Source organism: Balaenoptera borealis (genome assembly GCF_965194805.1).
Source record: "Balaenoptera borealis genome assembly, chromosome: 21".
In the NCBI taxonomy this organism is placed as follows: Eukaryota; Metazoa; Chordata; class Mammalia; order Artiodactyla; family Balaenopteridae; genus Balaenoptera; species Balaenoptera borealis.
Window position 1 is genome coordinate 19870999 of NC_138880.1, and position 19402 is coordinate 19890400.

General features: G+C 36.7%; 1 protein-coding gene across 8 annotated transcripts in view; it reads left to right on the forward strand.

Moving 5' to 3' along the window:
• Positions 1-19402, forward strand: part of SLC7A2 (solute carrier family 7 member 2) — a 71772-nt gene that overhangs the window by 40074 nt on the left and 12296 nt on the right. For 7 of the 8 annotated variants that reach the window (XM_082374795.1, XM_082374794.1, XM_082374796.1 and 4 more), the window contains 6 exons: positions 1799-2189; positions 2667-2822; positions 6010-6175; positions 7332-7465; positions 8810-9032; positions 10871-11010. In XM_082374795.1, the coding sequence (XP_082230921.1) occupies positions 1814-2189; positions 2667-2822; positions 6010-6175; positions 7332-7465; positions 8810-9032; positions 10871-11010 (1195 nt within the window). In that variant the 5' untranslated portion in view covers positions 1799-1813. Of the gene's footprint in view, positions 1-1798; positions 2190-2666; positions 2823-6009; positions 6176-7331; positions 7466-8809; positions 9033-10870; positions 11011-11264; positions 11402-19402 lie in introns of all 8 variants that reach the window. The other variant, XM_082374790.1, reaches the window with a different exon arrangement.

Sequence of the window (19402 nt, forward strand, 5' to 3'; positions counted from 1 at the left end):
GGCAAAATGGGAGATGTCATCTGTTTTTGCAAATTTTTCAACAAGTATTTGTGAAGTGCCATGCTTGGCACTGTGCCAGGTGGTGTGGAAGATACTGATGTATAAAACTTTATTTTTATTATCAAGGAACTTTTCACTCATTTTCATTTTTCTTTAGGATTTTTCTCTAGATTCTTTGAATCAGCTGCTTTCAACATCAAGGACTTGCATTTATATTGATGTGTGAATAATGTTCAGTGAGTTAGCTTTATATACTAGGGTTAACATGAAACTGGATTATTCATATCCCAGAAATGTTTTTCTCTTATGAGCAACAAGTCATTGAGATTCAGTATAGAAAATTTATTATACTACTATTTTTAAATAAAATAAGTTTTAATAATAGTTTTCTTTCATAGAGATTAAGGTTGAGAAATATTCAAGGATTTATTTCATAGGATAGAAAGCTCTAAGTTCTTCAGAGAAGATGTCAAGCTGTGATCTCATGAGTTTAAGTTATTGATAATGCGTATAACAAGATTGAAGGGATAACATTCAGCCTCTGTGGATCATTGTGCAATCAGGGTAAACATGACTCTGAACTTCTAAAAGTTAAATACATTTAACTTTATTGACTGAGAAGCTGCATGTACTATTATATTCCCTATTCCTCAGTTATTTCTTAGTCTTCTGAGTTATATGTCTCCATAGACAAGGCCATATAGTGCCTTTTAATTTTTATATTTCTTTTGTATATAAGTTGTACATAGTCATTGGAGGTAAATTTAGAAACATTAGCTATATAATATATATTGTACACTACCAATATTACTGTTAATATTTTGGTATATTTTGCTTCAGACGTTTTGCTGTAATATGTGTATTTTTTTCCTTACTAAGTCCATGTTTTATAACCTGACCATTTTTTTTTTTTTCAGTGTTAGGTTGTCTGGGCCTGTAAGGTATGGGGAGTGAGACCTTCTGTCTACCTTATTCATTCCATTTAAAAAAGAACATATCATACTTGGCATGGACTTTGACTTTATTTATTTAGAAATTGCAAGTAAATATGAATATGCATGTGTGTTTTATTACAAATTCATACTTAAAGCATAAGTGAATAGCAGTTTTATTTAGAAAACTCTAAGCATGTTTTGGGGGGAATTTTTTTAATTCTAAAAGGTTCAAGTGGCTCCACATTAAAATGAAACAGAATGAAATGAAAGCAGAGCTCACACATATTTGATAAAGCTGTAGACCACATAATGATGGCGTTTTTACCTGCTTTTAGGCAATACCTAGAACGTAAGTCTGGTAAAGCTGGAGGCCATACCAGCGTTCCACACCATTCTAGACATAATCTTGGCACAATCCCTGGCGTGTAATAAGGCCTAAAAAAATATGAGTTCAAGGAATGATTGAAGAAAAGAGACAGAGAACCAGAAAGATGAGGTGATTTACCCCTTTGCTTGAAGCAACGACAAATAAGCCATCTCTTGGAATATATTTCTATCGGCATATCCTTAAAAATTGCAACAACAAACAAAAATGGCAAATCTTTTTAATCGCCCAAGGCTCCTATTCCTTTGCTCCCCAAATAAGTCATTTGTGGCAGATCCTTCTAAAAGGCCACGTCAGAGTGAGCTCTGAGAAAATCACAGCTTTGGCTCATTCAACCCTCCTTCTGATTGCTCCGGGCCGCACCTCCAGCAAGGAGTAAAAGCAATGAGGTGCCACAGCTGTGCGGAGAAGCTGGGCTGGTAACTGGACGGATGACGGTTCCAGATCAGCTTTTAACCCCCTCCCTACTCTCCTTCAGGTTGCCATCTTCAGAATGATTCCCTGCAGAGCAGCGCTGTCTTTTGCGCGATGTCTGATCCGGAGAAAAATCGTCACTCTGGACAGTCTAGAAGATACCAAACTGTGCCGCTGCTTATCCACCATGGACCTCATTGCCCTGGGCGTTGGAAGCACTCTGGGTGCCGGGGTTTATGTCCTCGCTGGCGAGGTTGCCAAAGCGGATTCTGGCCCCAGCATCGTGGTCTCCTTCCTCATCGCTGCGCTGGCTTCCGTGATGGCAGGCCTCTGCTATGCTGAATTTGGGGCCCGAGTTCCCAAGACTGGGTCTGCCTATTTGTACACTTACGTTACTGTCGGAGAACTGTGGGCCTTCATCACTGGCTGGAATCTCATTTTATCTTATGTGATAGGTATGTTTCCAAAAAGTCAACCTGATTGGGTAAAATGGTAGAAGTGGCACCTCTGAGTCAGCGGCCTTAGGGTTCCGTGGTAGGTCTGCATTAATTAGCGACTAGGTGATCAGAGTATCTATTGATCCCTGCGTGTCTCATTTTTCTCATCTCTAAATAAAGTGTCTCCTTCTAATTGCAGAATTCGGTGATTCTGCTTCATCTCTGAATATGCCATCTCTTAGTGGGTTTGACAACCTTTCTTAAAAAACGATAGTTCTTTAATGCAAATAAAATTCCCTGATTCCACAGTTATGGACTTGAGCATTTGATTGCTATTGTATAATTATAAAGTTATCAAGATAATTTTATATGTGATTAAAATGTTCAATTCTGTCTGAACTAACCCATGTTTATCCTAGAATAGAGTAGCAAAAGATGTTATGTTAATTTTCTCCCACTGACTTTGTATTCACTGAACGTTCTATGTTTTGGAAGGAACATCAAGTGTTGCAAGGGCTTGGAGTGGCACCTTTGATGAACTTCTTAGCAAACAGATTGGTCAGTTTTTCAGGACATACTTCAAAATGAATTATACTGGCCTTGCAGAGTATCCTGACTTTTTTGCTGTATGCCTTATATTACTTCTAGCAGGTAAGAAAACCAATTACACTTCTCCCTGAGATGAGCCGGACTAGTTGTCCCAGGAAAATAGGTTACCACTGAATTTGGGACCTGAGTTCCAAGGCTAGGCAGCATATTTACACACATAAGTTACTATTGGACATCTGTGGGCCTTGTGACTAGCTAGAATCACATTTTATCTTCTGTGATAAGTATGTTTCAAAAATAAATCTAAATTACATGGAACGGTAGAAATAGTACTTCTGAGTCAGTGATACCTGGAATGCACTAAATAATCAGATAAGGTACATAAATTTTATAATACTAATTGGAGATTTGCAGGAATGGCAACAGAGCTTCAATAAGGAAGGATATAACATTTTTGGCATTATTTCATCTTGTTAGTTACAACTAAGGATATTTGCAAGCATACTGTTTCTAGAAGAAATTCTGTCTTTCTATTTATGCCTATATAACGTAGACATCTGGTTGAAAAGGGAGCATATTCAAACCACCCGTCATTTTTTTTAATGTAGACATTATGGAGACAAACATACTTGATACTGGAATTTTCCTGTTTTCATCAGTTGTGTAGCATAACAGTTTAGAAAGGCATAGGAATTAGAGTGACCAGGTTTTCAGTTCTACTCTGCCACTTCCTATCTTTAGAACACTGAGTGACTTAATCTTTCCATGACTCAGTCTGTTCATCCATAAAATGAGGACTTCAGTGTTTATCTTGTGCAGGCTTTTTGCTTGATGCATAGTAAGCACTTAGACGGCAGGCAGTTTTATTTTGTAGGCGTAGCTCATCCCTGCTGTCCCCTGATATTTGTTTTAATTATTTGAGCATTTTCAATTTCGATTGTCATCCTACCTGGCAATCCTGCTTAGATCCATCAAGGATTGCACTAAGAATAAAGTCCATGTTTGTTCCCATTTCCTGCTTGATAGACCCTTGCTTTCCTGTCCAACCTTATCACTAGCTACTTTCTCCCTATCTTTCTATAATTTTTCCTTATAAAATTACATAATTAAAAAAATAACTTTACCCTTTAAAATGTTAGCCACTAATTTAATGTTTTAGGTAGGGATATGGTTAGGGACATGAACAAAATTTATAGGTCCAAGTTATTTGGCATTTTCCTTCTAATGTCAAGAAAAATTGCATGAATTGTTTTTCAACAGGTGATAGGTTTTATTTGTTTTGGTTTCTCAAACGCCTAGCTAACATTAAATTAGTTACATCACATTTTATTTAAGGATGGTTTCAGTGACCTTAAATATTCAGCTTTAATCTCTAAACGATGAGAAGCATGTAGTTATGACACAGTTTCAGTCATTAAATTCCATGGCAAGACTCAGGCCTTGGCCTGCATCTTATGTCCCGTGTTCATCAACCATCATGTCTTTTCTTTCAGGACAGGCTAAGATTACATGATAACTTTGTTCTTAGAAACTTCAAAGACCAAAACCTCCTGCTGTTATCTTTATTCATATTGTAATGCCAAATGTCTTGTCAACTGAGGCTGTTGTTTTATTAAAGATACAAGGGAAGTGTATGCAGCATTTAGATGAGAAGGCTAATTTACTGGTGGGAGTTGGGGATCTCAGAATGGAGAGGGCACTTGGGGTATTGGGAAACTTTTATAAAACTTGGCAGTGGCTTTGTTATTTTCCCAAATGTATAGTAGTATAGTGTATATTTCCAAGGTATAGAGTTGTGTAGTGTTTCCTAATCTGACAGCAGAGTCAGTAATTGTACTGACAGAGTCAATAACTGTACTGACCATAGTTTTCCTTTATATTAATATAGTTGTATTCTTGTATAATTCTGGGAATTATACAGGTAGGGGAATGAAATTCAGCTTTTCTCATCTCTACTTGGATAATTTTGCTTATTTGATCATGGGTGGTACAGATACGGGGAAGAAGCAAGTATGTACGTGATATAAGCCTTTCATCACAGTTATTTCCCCGACAGTAAAAAGTAAACTTTCTTTGATCCATAATTCATATCTTATACAAGATGTATTAAAGATATAGATATGATAGATATAATCATGAAAGTACTGGAAGGAAACAAAGGTGAATGTTTTGGGGTTAATATTAGGGAAAATCTTTCTAGAGGTAAAAACTAAAGAGGAAAAATTTATATTCTAAAACTTTCTTACATGTTTAATCAACACTAAGATTAAAAGTACATGATAAATTGGGGAAAACATGCTATATACATATACAGTGAGAGAGCTTATAGCATTAGTGTATAAATAAGTCTTATAAATCAATATGAATAAGAATAGCCTAATGGGAAAAAATGGACAATTTAAATTGGGCCAAACTTTCTGGAGACTGTTTTGACGGTATGAACCAAAAGTCTTATATAAAGTGTATACCGTTGATATGGTATTACCTTATAGAAAATTATTGTAAAGAAATAATTAGAAAGTGTAAAAAGATATTTATAAAAGGATGATTAGGTCAGTACTGTTTATAGCTGTAAGAAGCTAACAGTGACCTGATTGTCTGTAAATATAGGAGTAAAATGTAGTGTCTCCACACAGTAGAAGAGTATGTGACTGTTAAAAATGAGGTTATATGTTTGTTGACACGTAAATATGTGCCTGTGTGTCTTTGTGTGTGTGTGTGTGCAAAATTCTGGAAAGGAAATTACACTTGATCTTTATTTCCTTTCTTTTTTTTTCTTTTCTGTATCTCCAAGTTACTTGAATGGGAAATTGATTGCATTTACAATCCGAATATAAAAATAAAGCTATTAAAATGAATATGGATTTAACAAAATATTTTTTGTCATGACAATTGAATAATTATTTTGTTTAATGTATTCTGTAAATATGAGGCAGACAATATGATTAGTTTTTACTTTAAAAATTTTTCAGCCATTAACCTTGAAATGGCTTTTTAGAACAACATTTCATTAAAATTAAGTTACTTTACCTACCCATTGATAATAAAAGCCAGTTACTAAATTTATTCATTTATGGGAGAGTTTGGGATCTCCTGGCTATGAGCACAGTCTGCATTCTGAAATCAAGTTAGTTTTATTCACAATTAGGTGACTAAGAACTCTCAATAGAAAGGGATAAATGTCAGTTAAATATATGAATGCTGGTGAAATGATATCCTAAAGCTTGTAACTGTCTCAAAATGCTGTTGCCTTTTCCTAAAGGTTAAAATACTCTCTCTTTTTCCATAGGTCTTTTATCTTTTGGAGTAAAAGAGTCTGCTTGGGTGAATAAAGTCTTCACAGCCATTAATATCCTGGTCCTTCTCTTTGTTATGGTCGCTGGGTTTGTGAAAGGAAACGTGGCAAACTGGAAGATTAGTGAAGAGTTTCTCAAAAATATATCTGCAAGTGCCAGGTAAAATATTCGGGTTTTTCCCCTCCTATTTTGAGTTTTTAAAAATATTTGCTTGCTTTTGTCTTATGTTACATTTTCCTCTAGAACAACTGTTCTCAAACTTTTTGCTGCAGAGAGCTTTCTGAAGGTTTGTTCTATTTCAAGACTGTTCTTCCTGAATGCATAGGTGTGCTCACTACTGAGCAGCTGTTTAAAGCCATGTAGTTGCTGGTTCTTAACCTCAAGCGTGGCTCCAGTGTTAAGGAGGAGCAAGGAGAGGTCCTAACCATTGGAAGGATGGTTTTTTCCCTCCAAAGATTTATCACCTCAAAATAACCATGAGCGTTTTTGAGTCATGCATCCTTTAGTTTTTCCTTTGGGGACACTATTTGGTTCCATTGCATTCTTTCAACCGTGTAGTAATTTTCAGACCTGCTGATTTTTTGGAGAATGTTATTGATTGCATAAGCAGAATTGTCTATGCGTTTCACTTTAAACCTGATCATCTCAAATTTAAATTAATTATACGTGAAAGGTTTCATCCTAAGATTTATTTAAGCATAATATTCCTATGTGTAAATAAGATTACAAAAATGTCTATTACATGAAGTGATGTACATGTACCTGTTTTTCTTTACATATGCTGTTTGTAGCCATTCTGTTGAGGCAAAAATTTAGTATCCTCTGGTTTTATATAATTTGTAACATGTAATAGAATATTCAACTTCAGTATTATTAATCAAGATTAGAGAATTTTATTTCACCTCGTCAAAAGTCCTCTCAGTAAATTTTTCAGATGTGCAGTCTGCCCCACTGTCCACGAGAAGAGAAAGTTTCTTGTCTTTATTTCAGATCATGGCCCATATATGGGGTCTCTGTTCTCAAAATGCTGCCTGGCTATGAGTTCCAGCCAGAGTGGATCTGAGTCTTCTGCTTATGCTAATGATCAGCCTCTAGTTGAGTGCTGGTAACCAGAGAGGGGTGCCACTATTGAGAACACCACCACATCCGCTAGGATAGGGTGAAAAAAATCAGAGTTTACCTTCAGTTTTGTACACATCAGCTTCCAAGGGCTGGTGAACATAATAACCTTCCGAGGCTGTAGTTTGAGACAAATTGCTTGAAGAAGCAGTTTTCTAGGAAAATGACTTTCCAATGTGCTTCTCCTCTTCCTTAGGGAGCCACCTTCTGAAAATGGAACAAGTATCTATGGGGCTGGTGGCTTTATGCCTTATGGCTTTGCAGGAACTTTGGCTGGGGCTGCAACCTGCTTTTATGCCTTTGTGGGATTTGACTGCATTGCAACAACTGGTAAGAGCAGACTCTTGGCTCTATGTCGAAGGAAAAATTGTTCTTTGAACCACATGAGTACCCATAGGTGACAGCAGAGGTTCAAGGGAAGAGAGTGGAATTTGGGATAATAAGGGCTGGTTCCAGACCCAGAAGTAACACCTGCTGTATAAAAAGAAAATTAGTGAAACTCTCTGAGCTTTGGTTTCCATATTGGTAAAATCAGGAGAGCAGTACCTACCTCTCAGATGTTATGAAGGTTACCTGCAATACCTACCTCTCAGATGTTCTGAAGGGTACCTAAGATTATGAAAGATACTTTGCAAGTTGTCAACTACTTTATAAGTGTCGGTCATAATTACTACCCTTAACCTTTGGTCTGAAAGTGCTATCACCGTGAGTAACAACAATGACCATGCTCTTAAATTGTTTCTTCTTTAACAGGACAAAATATGTTGTGGTAATTCTTTTCTCTTTATCCTGTACAACAAAGTAATCATGCTACAATTAATTAGTCCCTAAATGCTTCCTCTGGGTTCACATTATTGCATGGCCTTATAATTGACCATATTTTGGGTGTTTCAAATGCCAAATTGTATTAGAAAGATTGAAAAAGTGCTGTTTTGTATTAAAACTAACATTTAATATAAATCAATGCACTGAGTAGAAGTTTGTCTTCATATATATGGAAGCCTTCATAATTAAGGGCCTGCAGAATGCCATGATGTGTAATCTCTGTGGAGGAATCATTTTCCAAATGGATTAAGACTTCTGTTCTCGGGCTTCCCTGGTGGCGCAGTGGTTGAGAATCTGCCTGCCAATGCAGGGGACACGGGTTCGAGCCCTGGTCTGGGAAGATCCCACATGCCGCAGAGCAACTGGGCCCGTGAGCCACAACTACTGAGCCTGCGCGTCTGGAGCCTGTGCTCCGCAACAAGAGAGGCCGCGATGGTGAGAGGCCCGCGCACCGCGATGAAGAGTGGCCCCCGCTCGCCACAACTAGAGAAAGCCCTCGCACAGAAACGAAGACCCAACACAGTCAGAAATAAATTAAAAAAAAAAAAAAAAGACTCTGTTCTCTCCCTAAACATTTAATAGTGCTGGGATAGCATATTTTTTCTTTCTGGAAATGGGAAACTGACTTGCAGGATTTCTTGCTTTCTCTTCTTGCCTCTGGGCTTTGATCTTTATGTGACAGCACAGGACCCTCAAGAAGAGAAGAAACGTCATGTAGCATAGACGGAGCAAGCTGAGAAAACAGAAGGGACAGAGCCAAGTAGAATTACTATGAAGGAGAAGAAGAATTCCTGTTTTACCTATTCATGTTTTATTAAATATGCAGATCTTTTGTTTATGTTTCCTTAGGTGAGGAAGTCCGGAATCCTCAGAAAGCTATTCCTATTGGAATTGTGACTTCTCTGCTCGTTTGCTTTATGGCCTATTTTGGGGTCTCAGCAGCTTTAACACTGATGATGCCATACTACCTCCTCGATGAGAAAAGCCCGCTTCCTGTAGCGTTTGAGTATGTTGGATGGGGTCCCGCCAAATACGTCGTCGCAGCAGGCTCCCTGTGTGCTTTGTCCACAAGGTACGTTGCATTGCGTTTGGGGCAGGGCTGTCTGGGCTACTGCAAAGGTAGTCAGCGCCTAAAGAATTGCTTTTGTATGTTTTACAAATAATCCTAACAGGAGGAACACATTATACAACAGTATTCTCTGAATAGTTCACCCAAATTGCCATATCAAAATCTTTAGTGATAAAAACATGTCCCCCGTCAGTTAAAAGTCAGTTTTTCAAGATAGTGATGATCCAAGCTCCTGTGGATATATATGGCATTTATACACATTTATATATTTCATACATATTCATATATATATGCACTGTAAAACGTTACAATGCTTATACTAGTATGTTTCCCTGCTGGCTTTGGTGTTACTTGTAGTGCTACAGACAATTGAGACCTTATGTGCAGACTTGACATTTTCTGCCGTCTTTTAAAATAATATCAAGTCTGTAATGAGTGGAAGCTATATGCTGTGGCATTGTTAAGTATAATATGCTTTTTGTTATGAAGCACTGAGACTTTTTCCTCTCAGCACTGATCAGAGTGAACTTGGTGTAGAAATGGAAATTACTGTTCTCAAATTAATGGTGGAAATTTGCATAAATCTATGCGAAAAGAATAGTTGAATCTCAAGTATTCAGATTTTCAGTAGCTGCTTATTTTAATATTTTATGATTCATTTCTCAAGTTTCCTGAGCTACTCATATTTTAATTTAACATGTGATCATAAGATATTTCATTTGAGTTTTATATTGTGCTATACTTAGAGCATTCTTACAAAGAGAAAAATTAATCTCTGCTTGATTACTAATTTTTTGAAGTGAAAATAATTTTCTAAAAGTCTGAAATCGGAAAAAGAAATTTTTTTGTATAATTCATCAGCCTAGCTTTTTTTCCCCTCACACTCTCTTTTATTTTGTATTCAAGATAATATTAAGCAGCAATTAGAAATTACCCCTGTTGGTTTCTTAGCCATCTGCCAGTGTTGAGGTTTATTCTAAATAGTTTCGAACAGTTTCAAAAATCTGAACTGTGGTGATACCTTGCCACCATGGTCTTAGAAGAGAGATGGACAAAGATTTATTTGTGGCCAAGCTCAACCCAGGTTTATTAAAAGATAAAGAAGACTGATTTAAAAATTATATTTTACTTACTTTCTCTTTAAATGGTTATTTTTTACAACTAATTCATGTACAGAATGATGCAGCCAGTAAACACACAAGTAATTCAAAACATCTAAAGCAAAAATCATTTTCTTTAACTGCACTGTTACTAACGTTTAATTGCGGCTGTTTTTATGTACTAAATTTACAGTGAGTTGATTTTGTTTTTGTCTTTTTCTGTCTTGATTATCTTATGATGCTAAGAATTATTAATTTGATCAAAGATCACACTATATGAGGAAAAATAATGGTAAAATAAATATGAAAAATGTGTAGTTATTGAATAAATGAAGTGACTATACTATAAAATCAAATTACTTAATCTTTTCTGTAATTACATATCAATTTATAAATTTTATTTTCTAAGTTAAAAATGTCTTAATGATACAATTGGGTTTTTTTTTAAGTCTTAATTCCTTAGTTTTAATTTAGTAGTAATCATGGGCCTGCACAATTATTTGCAGTATTGTTTTTAGTCTGATAACTGTGCTGGGCAAATATCTGTAAGAGAATAATAAGTAGCACAATGGTTAATTGGTATCTATTTTTAAATGCCCAATCATAATACATTTTAAAAATAACAAGACTTCATAATCACAGCTGTGATGCTGAGTTTTATACGATTACTTAATTTCAGTTCTGGGATGTAATCTTGCATGAATGTGTTTGCCATACTGCATGTGTTTGCTTTTTATTCAGTCTTCTTGGATCCATTTTCCCAATGCCTCGTGTAATCTATGCTATGGCGGAGGATGGGTTGCTTTTCAAATGTCTAGCTCAAATCAATTCCAAAACGAAGACACCAATAATTGCTACTTTATCGTCGGGTGCGGTGGCAGGTGAGAGAGTTGACTTTTATTAAGTAAAGGGGGATCTTTTTTCATTGAGGATTCTGGAAGAGAAATGGAAAATTAGGTTGTTTTCTGTTTTGATATATATAAAGATTAATAACTTTTTTGTGATTATTTCCGATTTTGAAATTTTTTTTGCTATAGGTTCTGTACTTTAGTGTGTCCAGTCTTTACCAGTATATACTCATCTAGAATAATACTTGTAATAACTCACATGTGGATTATGAATTTTTCTGTTCTAGTCTTCTGGGTTCCATGTTTCCTTTGCCCCGAATTCTGTTTGCCATGGCCCGGGATGGTTTACTGTTTAGATTTCTTGCCAGAGTGAGTAAGAGGCAGTCACCAGTAGCTGCCACATTGACTGCAGGGGTCATCTCTGGTAAGCTTTACAAACATAGGATTCTTCAACATTGGACTTGAGCATTTTATGCGCATGCATGGACTTATAAAGAGGGTCTGCTTGCTGTGCATGTAAGTTAAGAACAAAATCACTGATAAATTAGGGTATGAACATTGGAATCACATCTGCAAATTGTGGTGGTGGTGCTCTCCCAAAATTCATAACTGACCCTTTGGGATTTGGTCCTATTTCATTATCTTAACCTTTGGGGCTTCTAACAAATGCGCAAAGGTTTGTAATGGTTCTTCACTATATATCAGCTATCGAATGCTTTTCAGATCGATGAAAGACCACATAAAATTATTTATTGACACACAAAATGTTAATTAAAGAATGATTACTTAATACTTGAATTGTTAATTAAAAATAATGATTCAATATTTTCTTTTTCGTCCAGGATTTAAGTTGAACATTGCTAAACGACCATAGGATTTTTGAAAAGCTAAAGTTTACCCATTCTTAATTAAATATAAGAAATGTCAGAGATAATTTATATTTGGTCATTGTTATCACCGCCCTCAGTATGGTGGCTAACCCCACTTCCTGGGCCGTCATGGTTCTCTAAGGGTTACTAATACCTATACGGTCATAAACCCCATTAGGAATCTATTTTTCCTTTCAACGGTTGTGATATTAAGTCATGTTAAAAAAAAAAAAAAACAACAAACTCCATTTGCCTACCTTTTGGCATGTCATAATATCCATGTAAAATGCTTTTGGACAGATTCTTTTTTTTTTTCTCACAGTTTTTAAAAATTTTTTTAATACATCTTTGTTGGAGTATAATTGCTTCACAATGCTGTGTTAGTTTCTGTTGTACAACAGAGTGAATCAGCCACATGCATACATATATCCCCATATCCCCTCCCTCTTGAGCCTCCTTCCTACCCTCCCTATCCCACCCCTCTAGGTACTCGCAAAGCACCGAGCTGACCTCTCTGTGCTATGCTGCTGCTTCCCACTAGCTATCTATTTTACATTTGGTAGTGTATATATGTCGATGCTTCTCTCACTTCACCCCAGTCTCCCCGCCTCGCCGTGTCCTCAGGTCCATTCTCTGTGTCTGTGTCTTTATTCCTGCCCTGCCACTAGGTTCATCAGGACCATTTTTTTTTTAGATTCCATATACATGCATTAGCATACAGTATATGTTTTTCTCTTTCTGACTTACTTCACTCTGTATGACAGACTCTAGATCCATCCACCTCACTACAAATAACACAATTTTGTTTCTTTTTATAGCTGAGTAATATTCCATTGTATATATGTTCCCCATCTTCTTTATCCATTCATCTGTTGATGGACATTTAGGTTGCTTCCATGTCCTGGTTATTGTAAATAGTGCTGCGATGAACATTGTGGTACATGACTCTTTTTGAATTATGGTTTTCTCAGGGTATATGCCCAGTAGTGGGATTGCTGGGTCGTATGGTAGTTCTATTTTTAGTTTTTAGGGAACCTCCTTACTGTTCTCCATAGTGACTGTATCAATTTACATTCCCACCAACAGTATAGGAGGGTTCCCTTTTCACCACATCTTTTCCAGCATTTATTGTTTCTAGATTTTTTGATAATGACCATTCTGACTGGTGTGAGGTGATACCTCATTGTAGTTTTTATTTGCATTTCTCTAATAATTAGTGATGTTGAGCATCTTTTCACATGCCTCTTGGCCATCTGTATGTCTTCTTTGAAATGTCTATTTAGGTCTTCTGCCCATTTTTTAATTGGGTTGTTTGTTTTTTTGATATTGAACTCCATGAACTGTTTGTATATTTTGGAGATTAATCCTTTGTCTGTTGTTTCATTTGCACATATTTTCTCCCATTCTGAGGGTTGTCTTTTTGTCTTGTTTATGGTTTCCTTTGCTGTGCAAAAGCTTTTAGGTTTCATTAGGTCCCATTTGTTTATTTTTGTTTTTATTTCCATTATTCTAGGAGGTGGGTCAAAAAAGATCTTGCTGTGCTTTATGTCAAAGAGTGTTTTTCCTATGTTTTCCTCTAAGAGTTTTATAGCGTCTGGCCTTACATTTAGGTCTTTAATCCATTTTGAGTTTATTTTTGTGTATGGTGTTAGGGAGCATTCTAATTTCATTCTTTTACATGTGGCTGTCCAGTTTTCCAAGCACCACTTATTGAAGAGGCTGCCTTCTCTCCATTGTATGTTCTTATCTCCTTTGTCGTAAATTAGGTGACCATATTTGCATAGGTTTACCTCTGGGCTTTCTATCCTGAGCTATATTTCTGTTTTTGTGCGAGTACCATACTGTCTTGATTACTGTAGCTTTGTAGTATAGTTTGAAGACAGGGAGTCTGATTCCTCCAGCTCCGTTTTTCTTTCTCAAGATTGCTTTGGTTATTTGGGGTCTTTTGTGTTTCCATACAAATTGTAAAATTTTTTGTTCTAATTCTGGGAAGAATGACATTGGTAGTTTGATAGGGATTGCATTGAATCTGTAGGTTGCTTTGGGTAGTATAGTCATTTTCACAATATTGATTCTTCCAATCCAAGAACATGGTATATTTCTCCATCTGTTTATGTCATCTTTGTTTCTTTCATCAGTGTTTTATAGTTTTCTGAGTACAAGTCTTTTGCCTCCTTAGGTAGGTTGATTCCTAGGTATTTTATTCTTTTTGTTGCGATGGTAAATGGGATTGTTTCCTTAATTTCTCTTTCTGATTTTTTGTTGTTAATGTATAGGAATGCCAGAGATTTCTGTGCATTAATTTTGTATCCTGCAACCTTACCAAATTCATTGATTAGTTCTAGTAGTTTTCTGGTGGCATCTTTAGGATTTTCTATGTATAGTATCATGTCATCTGCAAACAGTGACAGTTTTGCTTCTTCTTTTCCCATTTGTATTTCTTTTATTTCTTTTTTTTCTCTGATTGCTGTGGCTAGGACTTCCAAAACTATGTTGAATAAGAGTGGCAAGAGTGGACATCCTTGTCTTGTTCCTGATCTTAGTGGAAATGTTTTCAGTTTTTCACCATTGAGTGTGATGTTTGCTGTGGGTTTGTCATATATGGCCTTTATTATGTTGAGGTAGGTTCCCTCTATGCCCATTTTCTGGAGAGTTTTTATCATAAATGGGTGTTGAATTTTGTCAAAAGCTTTTTCTGCATCTATTGAAATGATCATATGGTTTTTGTTCCTTAATTTGTTAATGTGGTGTATCCCATTGATTGATTTGCGTGTATTGAAAAATTCTTGCATTTCTGGGATAAATCCCACTTGATCATGGTGTATGATCCTTTTAATATGTTGTTGGATTCTGTTTGCTAGTATTTTGTTCCAGATTTTTGCATCTATGTTCATCAGTGATATTGCTCTATAATTTTCTTTTTCTATGATATCTTTTTCTGGTTTTGGTATCAGGGTTATGGTGGCTTCATAGAAAGAATTTGGGAGTGTTCCTCCCTCTGCAATTTCTTGGAAGAGTTTGAGAAAGATCGGTGTTAGCTCTTCTCTAAATGTTTGATAGAATTCACCCATGAAGCCATCTGGTCCTGGACTTTTGTTTGTTGGAATATTTTTAATTACAGTTTCAATTTCATTACTTGTGATAGGTCTGTTTATAGTTTCTAATTCTTTCTGGTTCAGTACCTTTCCAAGAATTTGTCCATTTCTTCGTGGTTGCCCATTTTTTTGGCATATAGTTGTTTGTAGTAGTCTCTTATAGTCCTTTGTATTTCTGCAGTGTCAATTGTGATTTCTCCTTTTTCATTTCTAATTTTATTGATTTGTGTCCTCTCCCTTTTTTTCTTGATGGCTCTGCTAAGGGTTTATCAATTTTGTTTATCTTCTCAAAGAACCAGCTTTCAGTTTTATTGATCTTTGTTATCGTTTTCTTTGTTTCTATTCCATTTATTTCTGCTCTGTTCTTTATGATTTCTTTCCTTCTACTGACTTTGCGTTTTCTTTGTTCTTCTTTCTCTAGTTGCTTTAGGTGTGGGGTTAGGTTGTTTATTTGAGATTTTTTTTGTTTCTTGAGGTGACATTGAATTGCTATAGACTTCCTCTTAGAACTGCTTTTGCTGCATCCCATAGGTTTTGAGTCATCATGTTTTCATTGTCATTTGTTTCTATATATTTTTATATCTTCTTTGATTTCTTCAGTGATCTCTTGGTTATTTAGTAGTGCACTGTTTAGCCTCCATGTATTTGTGTTTTTTACAATTTTTTTCCTGTAATTGATTTCCAATCTCATAGTATTGTGGTCTGAAAAGATGCTTGATATGATTTCAATTTTCTTAAATTTTCCAAGGTTTGATTTGTGACCCAAGATACGATCTATCCTGGAGAATATTCCATGTACACTTGAGAAGAAAATGTATTCTGCCACTTTTGGGTGGAATGTTCTATAAATATCAATTCAATCTATCTGGTCTATTGTGTCATTTAAAGCTTGTGTTTCCTTAGTTATTTTCTGTTTGGATGAACTGTCCATTGGTCTAAGTGGGAGGTGTTAAAGTCCACTACTATTATTGTGTTACTGTCGATTTCCTCTTTCATGGTTGTTAGCATTTGCCTTATGTATTGAGGTGCTCCTATGTTGGGTCCATAAACATTTATAATTGTTATATCTTCTTCTTGGATTGATCCCTTGATCATTATGCAGTGTCCTTCCTTATCTCTTATAACAGTCTTTATTTTAAAGTCTATTTTATCTGATATGAGTATTGCTACTCCAGCTTTCGTTTGATTTCCATTTGCATGGAATATCGTTTTCCATCCTTTCACTTTCAGTCTGTGTGTGTCCCTAGGTCTGAAGTGGGTCTCTTGTAGACAGCATATATATGGGTCTTGTCTTTGTATCCATTCAGCCAGTCTGTGTCTTTTCGTTGGGGCATTTAATCCATTTACATTCAAGGTTATTATCGATATGTATGTTCCTATTACCATTTTCTTAATTGTTTTGGGTTTGTTTTTGTGGGTCTTTTTCTTTTCTTGTCTTTCCCACCTAGAGAAGTTTCTTTAGCATTTGTTGTAAAGCTGGTTTGGTGGTGCTGAATTCTCTTAGCTTTTGCTTGTCTGAAAAGCTTTTGATTTCTCCATTCAATCTGAATGATTCCTGGATAGAGTAATCTTGGTTGTAGGTTTTTCTGTTTCATCACTTTAAGTATATCCTGCCACTCCCTTCTGGCCTGCAGAGTTTCTGCTGAAAAGTCAGCTGATAACGTTATGGGGATTCCTTTGTATGTTATTTTTTGCTTTTCCCTTGCTGCTTTTAATATTTTTTCTTTGAATTTAATTTCTGTCAGTTTGATTAATATGTGTCTTGGTGTGTTTCTCCTAGGGTTTATCCTGTATGGGACTCTCTGTGCTTCCTGGACTTGGGTGACTATTTCCTTTCCTACGTTAGGGAAGTTTTCCATTATAATCTCTTCAAATACTTTCTCAGACCCTTTCTTTTTTTCTTCTTCTTCTGGGACCCCTATAATTTGAATATTGGTGCGTTTAGTGTTGTCCCAGAGGTCTCTGAGATTGTCTTCAATTCTTTTCCTTCTTTTTTCTTTATTCTGCTCCTCAGTAGTTATTTCCACCATTCTGTCTTCAAGCTCACTTATTCATTCTTCTGCTTCAGTTATTCTGTTATTGATTCCTTCTAGTGTATTTTTCATTTCAGTTATTGTATCGTTCATCGCTGTTTGTTTGTTCTTTAGTTCTTCTAGATCTTTGTTAAACGTTTCTTGTATTTTCTCAATCCGTGCCTCCATTCTATTTCCAAGATTCTGGATCATCTTTACTCTCATTACTCTGAATTCTTTTTCAAGTAGATTGCCTATTTCCTCTTCATTTATTTGGTCCTGTAGGTTTTTACCTTGCTCCTTCATCTGTGACATATTTTTTTGCCGTCTCTTTTTTTTTTTTTTTTTTTTGATGGATGGGATTGTGTTCCTGTCTTACTGGTTGTTTGGCCTGAGGCTTCCAACACTGGAGTTTGTAGGCTGTTGGGTAGAGCTGGGTCTTGGTGCTGAGATGAGGACCTCTGGGAAACCTCACTCTGATGAATATTCCCTGGGGTCTGAGGTTCTCTGTTAGTTCAGTGGTTCGGACTTGGAGCTCCCACCACAGAAGCTTCAGCCCAACCCCCGCTCATGAACCAAGATCCCACAAGCCACATGGGGTGGCCAAAAAAAAAAAAAGGAGAACAATAACAAAGGGTAAAAAATAAAATTAGACTAGGAAACTAACAGATATGTTAGAAAGAATATAAAAATAAAAATATAGATGAAACAACTTTTGGAAGGTAAAACAGAACCACAATAGTAAAAAAGAGGAGAAAAAAAAAAGGTGGAAAAGGCCTTGGCTGTGGGGGCGGGACTTAGGCAGGGGCGGGGTTAGGCGGGGCCTAACTTAGGACCCACAGGGCTGGAAAAGGCCCTGGGAGGGGTGTGGAGCTTAGGCTCGACAGAAGGGGTCCTGGCTGTGCCTCTGGTCTCAGAGGGTGGGGGACCCGGCCTAAGAGCGCAGCAGGCTTCCTGGTCCGAGTGGGAGGGGCAAACACTCTCCGCTCCTCTCCTGCTCCTCCAGTCCTGGAGGGCCCCTCCCGCCTGCCTCTCCTGTTCTCCCCCGACCTCCCTCCTAGCCCCCAGGAGCAACACGGCCTGGAGGGGGCCTCTGAGGGTGTAGGACCTGCCTGAGAGCCGGGCCAATTGGGCAGGGGAAATGCTCAGCACATTCCCCCTTGATCTGAGTCCCCGAGGGTCCCTCCAGGTGTGGGAACCCCTCCCCCCTTCCAGCCACCCCTCCAGGGCACTGGTCCTGTCTGGCCTCCACTTCTCCTCCCCGCTCAGTCCCCCCATGTCCTACTGGTTCACTTGGGGGTTCCTCCCATCTCCTTGGGCGTCAAGGTCTCCCACCAGCATCCAGCAGGCACCCTAGTTGTCCAGATTCTTATTCCATGTGGAAATTTTCAAAGAGATTTTACAGATCAAGAGAATGGCCTTAAGGCCCCTGTTATATGGAGGAAGAGAAAGACTTTAGCCAGCTTTATAGATAAAACAATAAACACTCTTGGTAGTAGAAATTCAAACCAAAAAATGATAGTTTTGTTGAGGCTCTGAATTTTGGGGAAATTAGATTAGAGAATACTAATGCTTAATTATGTATGAAATGGGATTCTTTCAGAGTCAGAAAGTATTTGCCTAAACAACTGCACTTTATAAATGTTTTGTAATAAATTTGGCACTTTATTAGATGTATGTTGGGAGGTCAAATCACTTATTTTCTCAGTGCTTAGATTTCTGCCCCCATAAAATGAAGCTTGCACTGATGATTTAAGGACCACTTTATGATTAAACAGTGCATTATGATATTAAAGATAGTTCATAAATCTTGACAAAGGACAACATATTTTATTTACTCCATAAAAGCTTTTTTTTCTCCAGTAAAATCTTGCCCATTCATTCTCACTATGTATTCAGAATTTTTTAAAATGTACTCTTCTTCCTTCAGGAAGAATTTAATTTGACAGCATAAAAAGATATTGAAATTAATAATTAAAAGAAGATAATTGTAGCATTTTTAATGCTCTAAAATATTATATTTTGTTATTTTGTAGTCCCACATCTTGCTTTGCTTGTTTTTAACTTAAATCAGAGAGCTTGTATGGATAATTAATCATTTTCTTCTGTTTTGGCTACCTTGTTTTGGTTATCTGTGGTTCTTACAAAACATATTAAAATTTTAATCTGATGTATAACTATACTAGCAATGGAGATTTTTCGAAGTAAGGCATGGGGTGTATTTAAAGAAACAATGTGCTATTATAGAAGGGGCACAGGCATGTTGCTTTAGCTGGAACCCCGCTTCTACCTACTAGTTGTAACCTTGTTAAGTTAGCCTGTCTATAAAAAAGAGGATAATAATCCTGTTAAGTTAAACCATGTGAAATTGCTGGGGTTTTGTTTAAAAACAGTCAAATACTGCGCTATAAAGCTGAATCTAAATAATTTCCCCTGTCTCATAGGATTA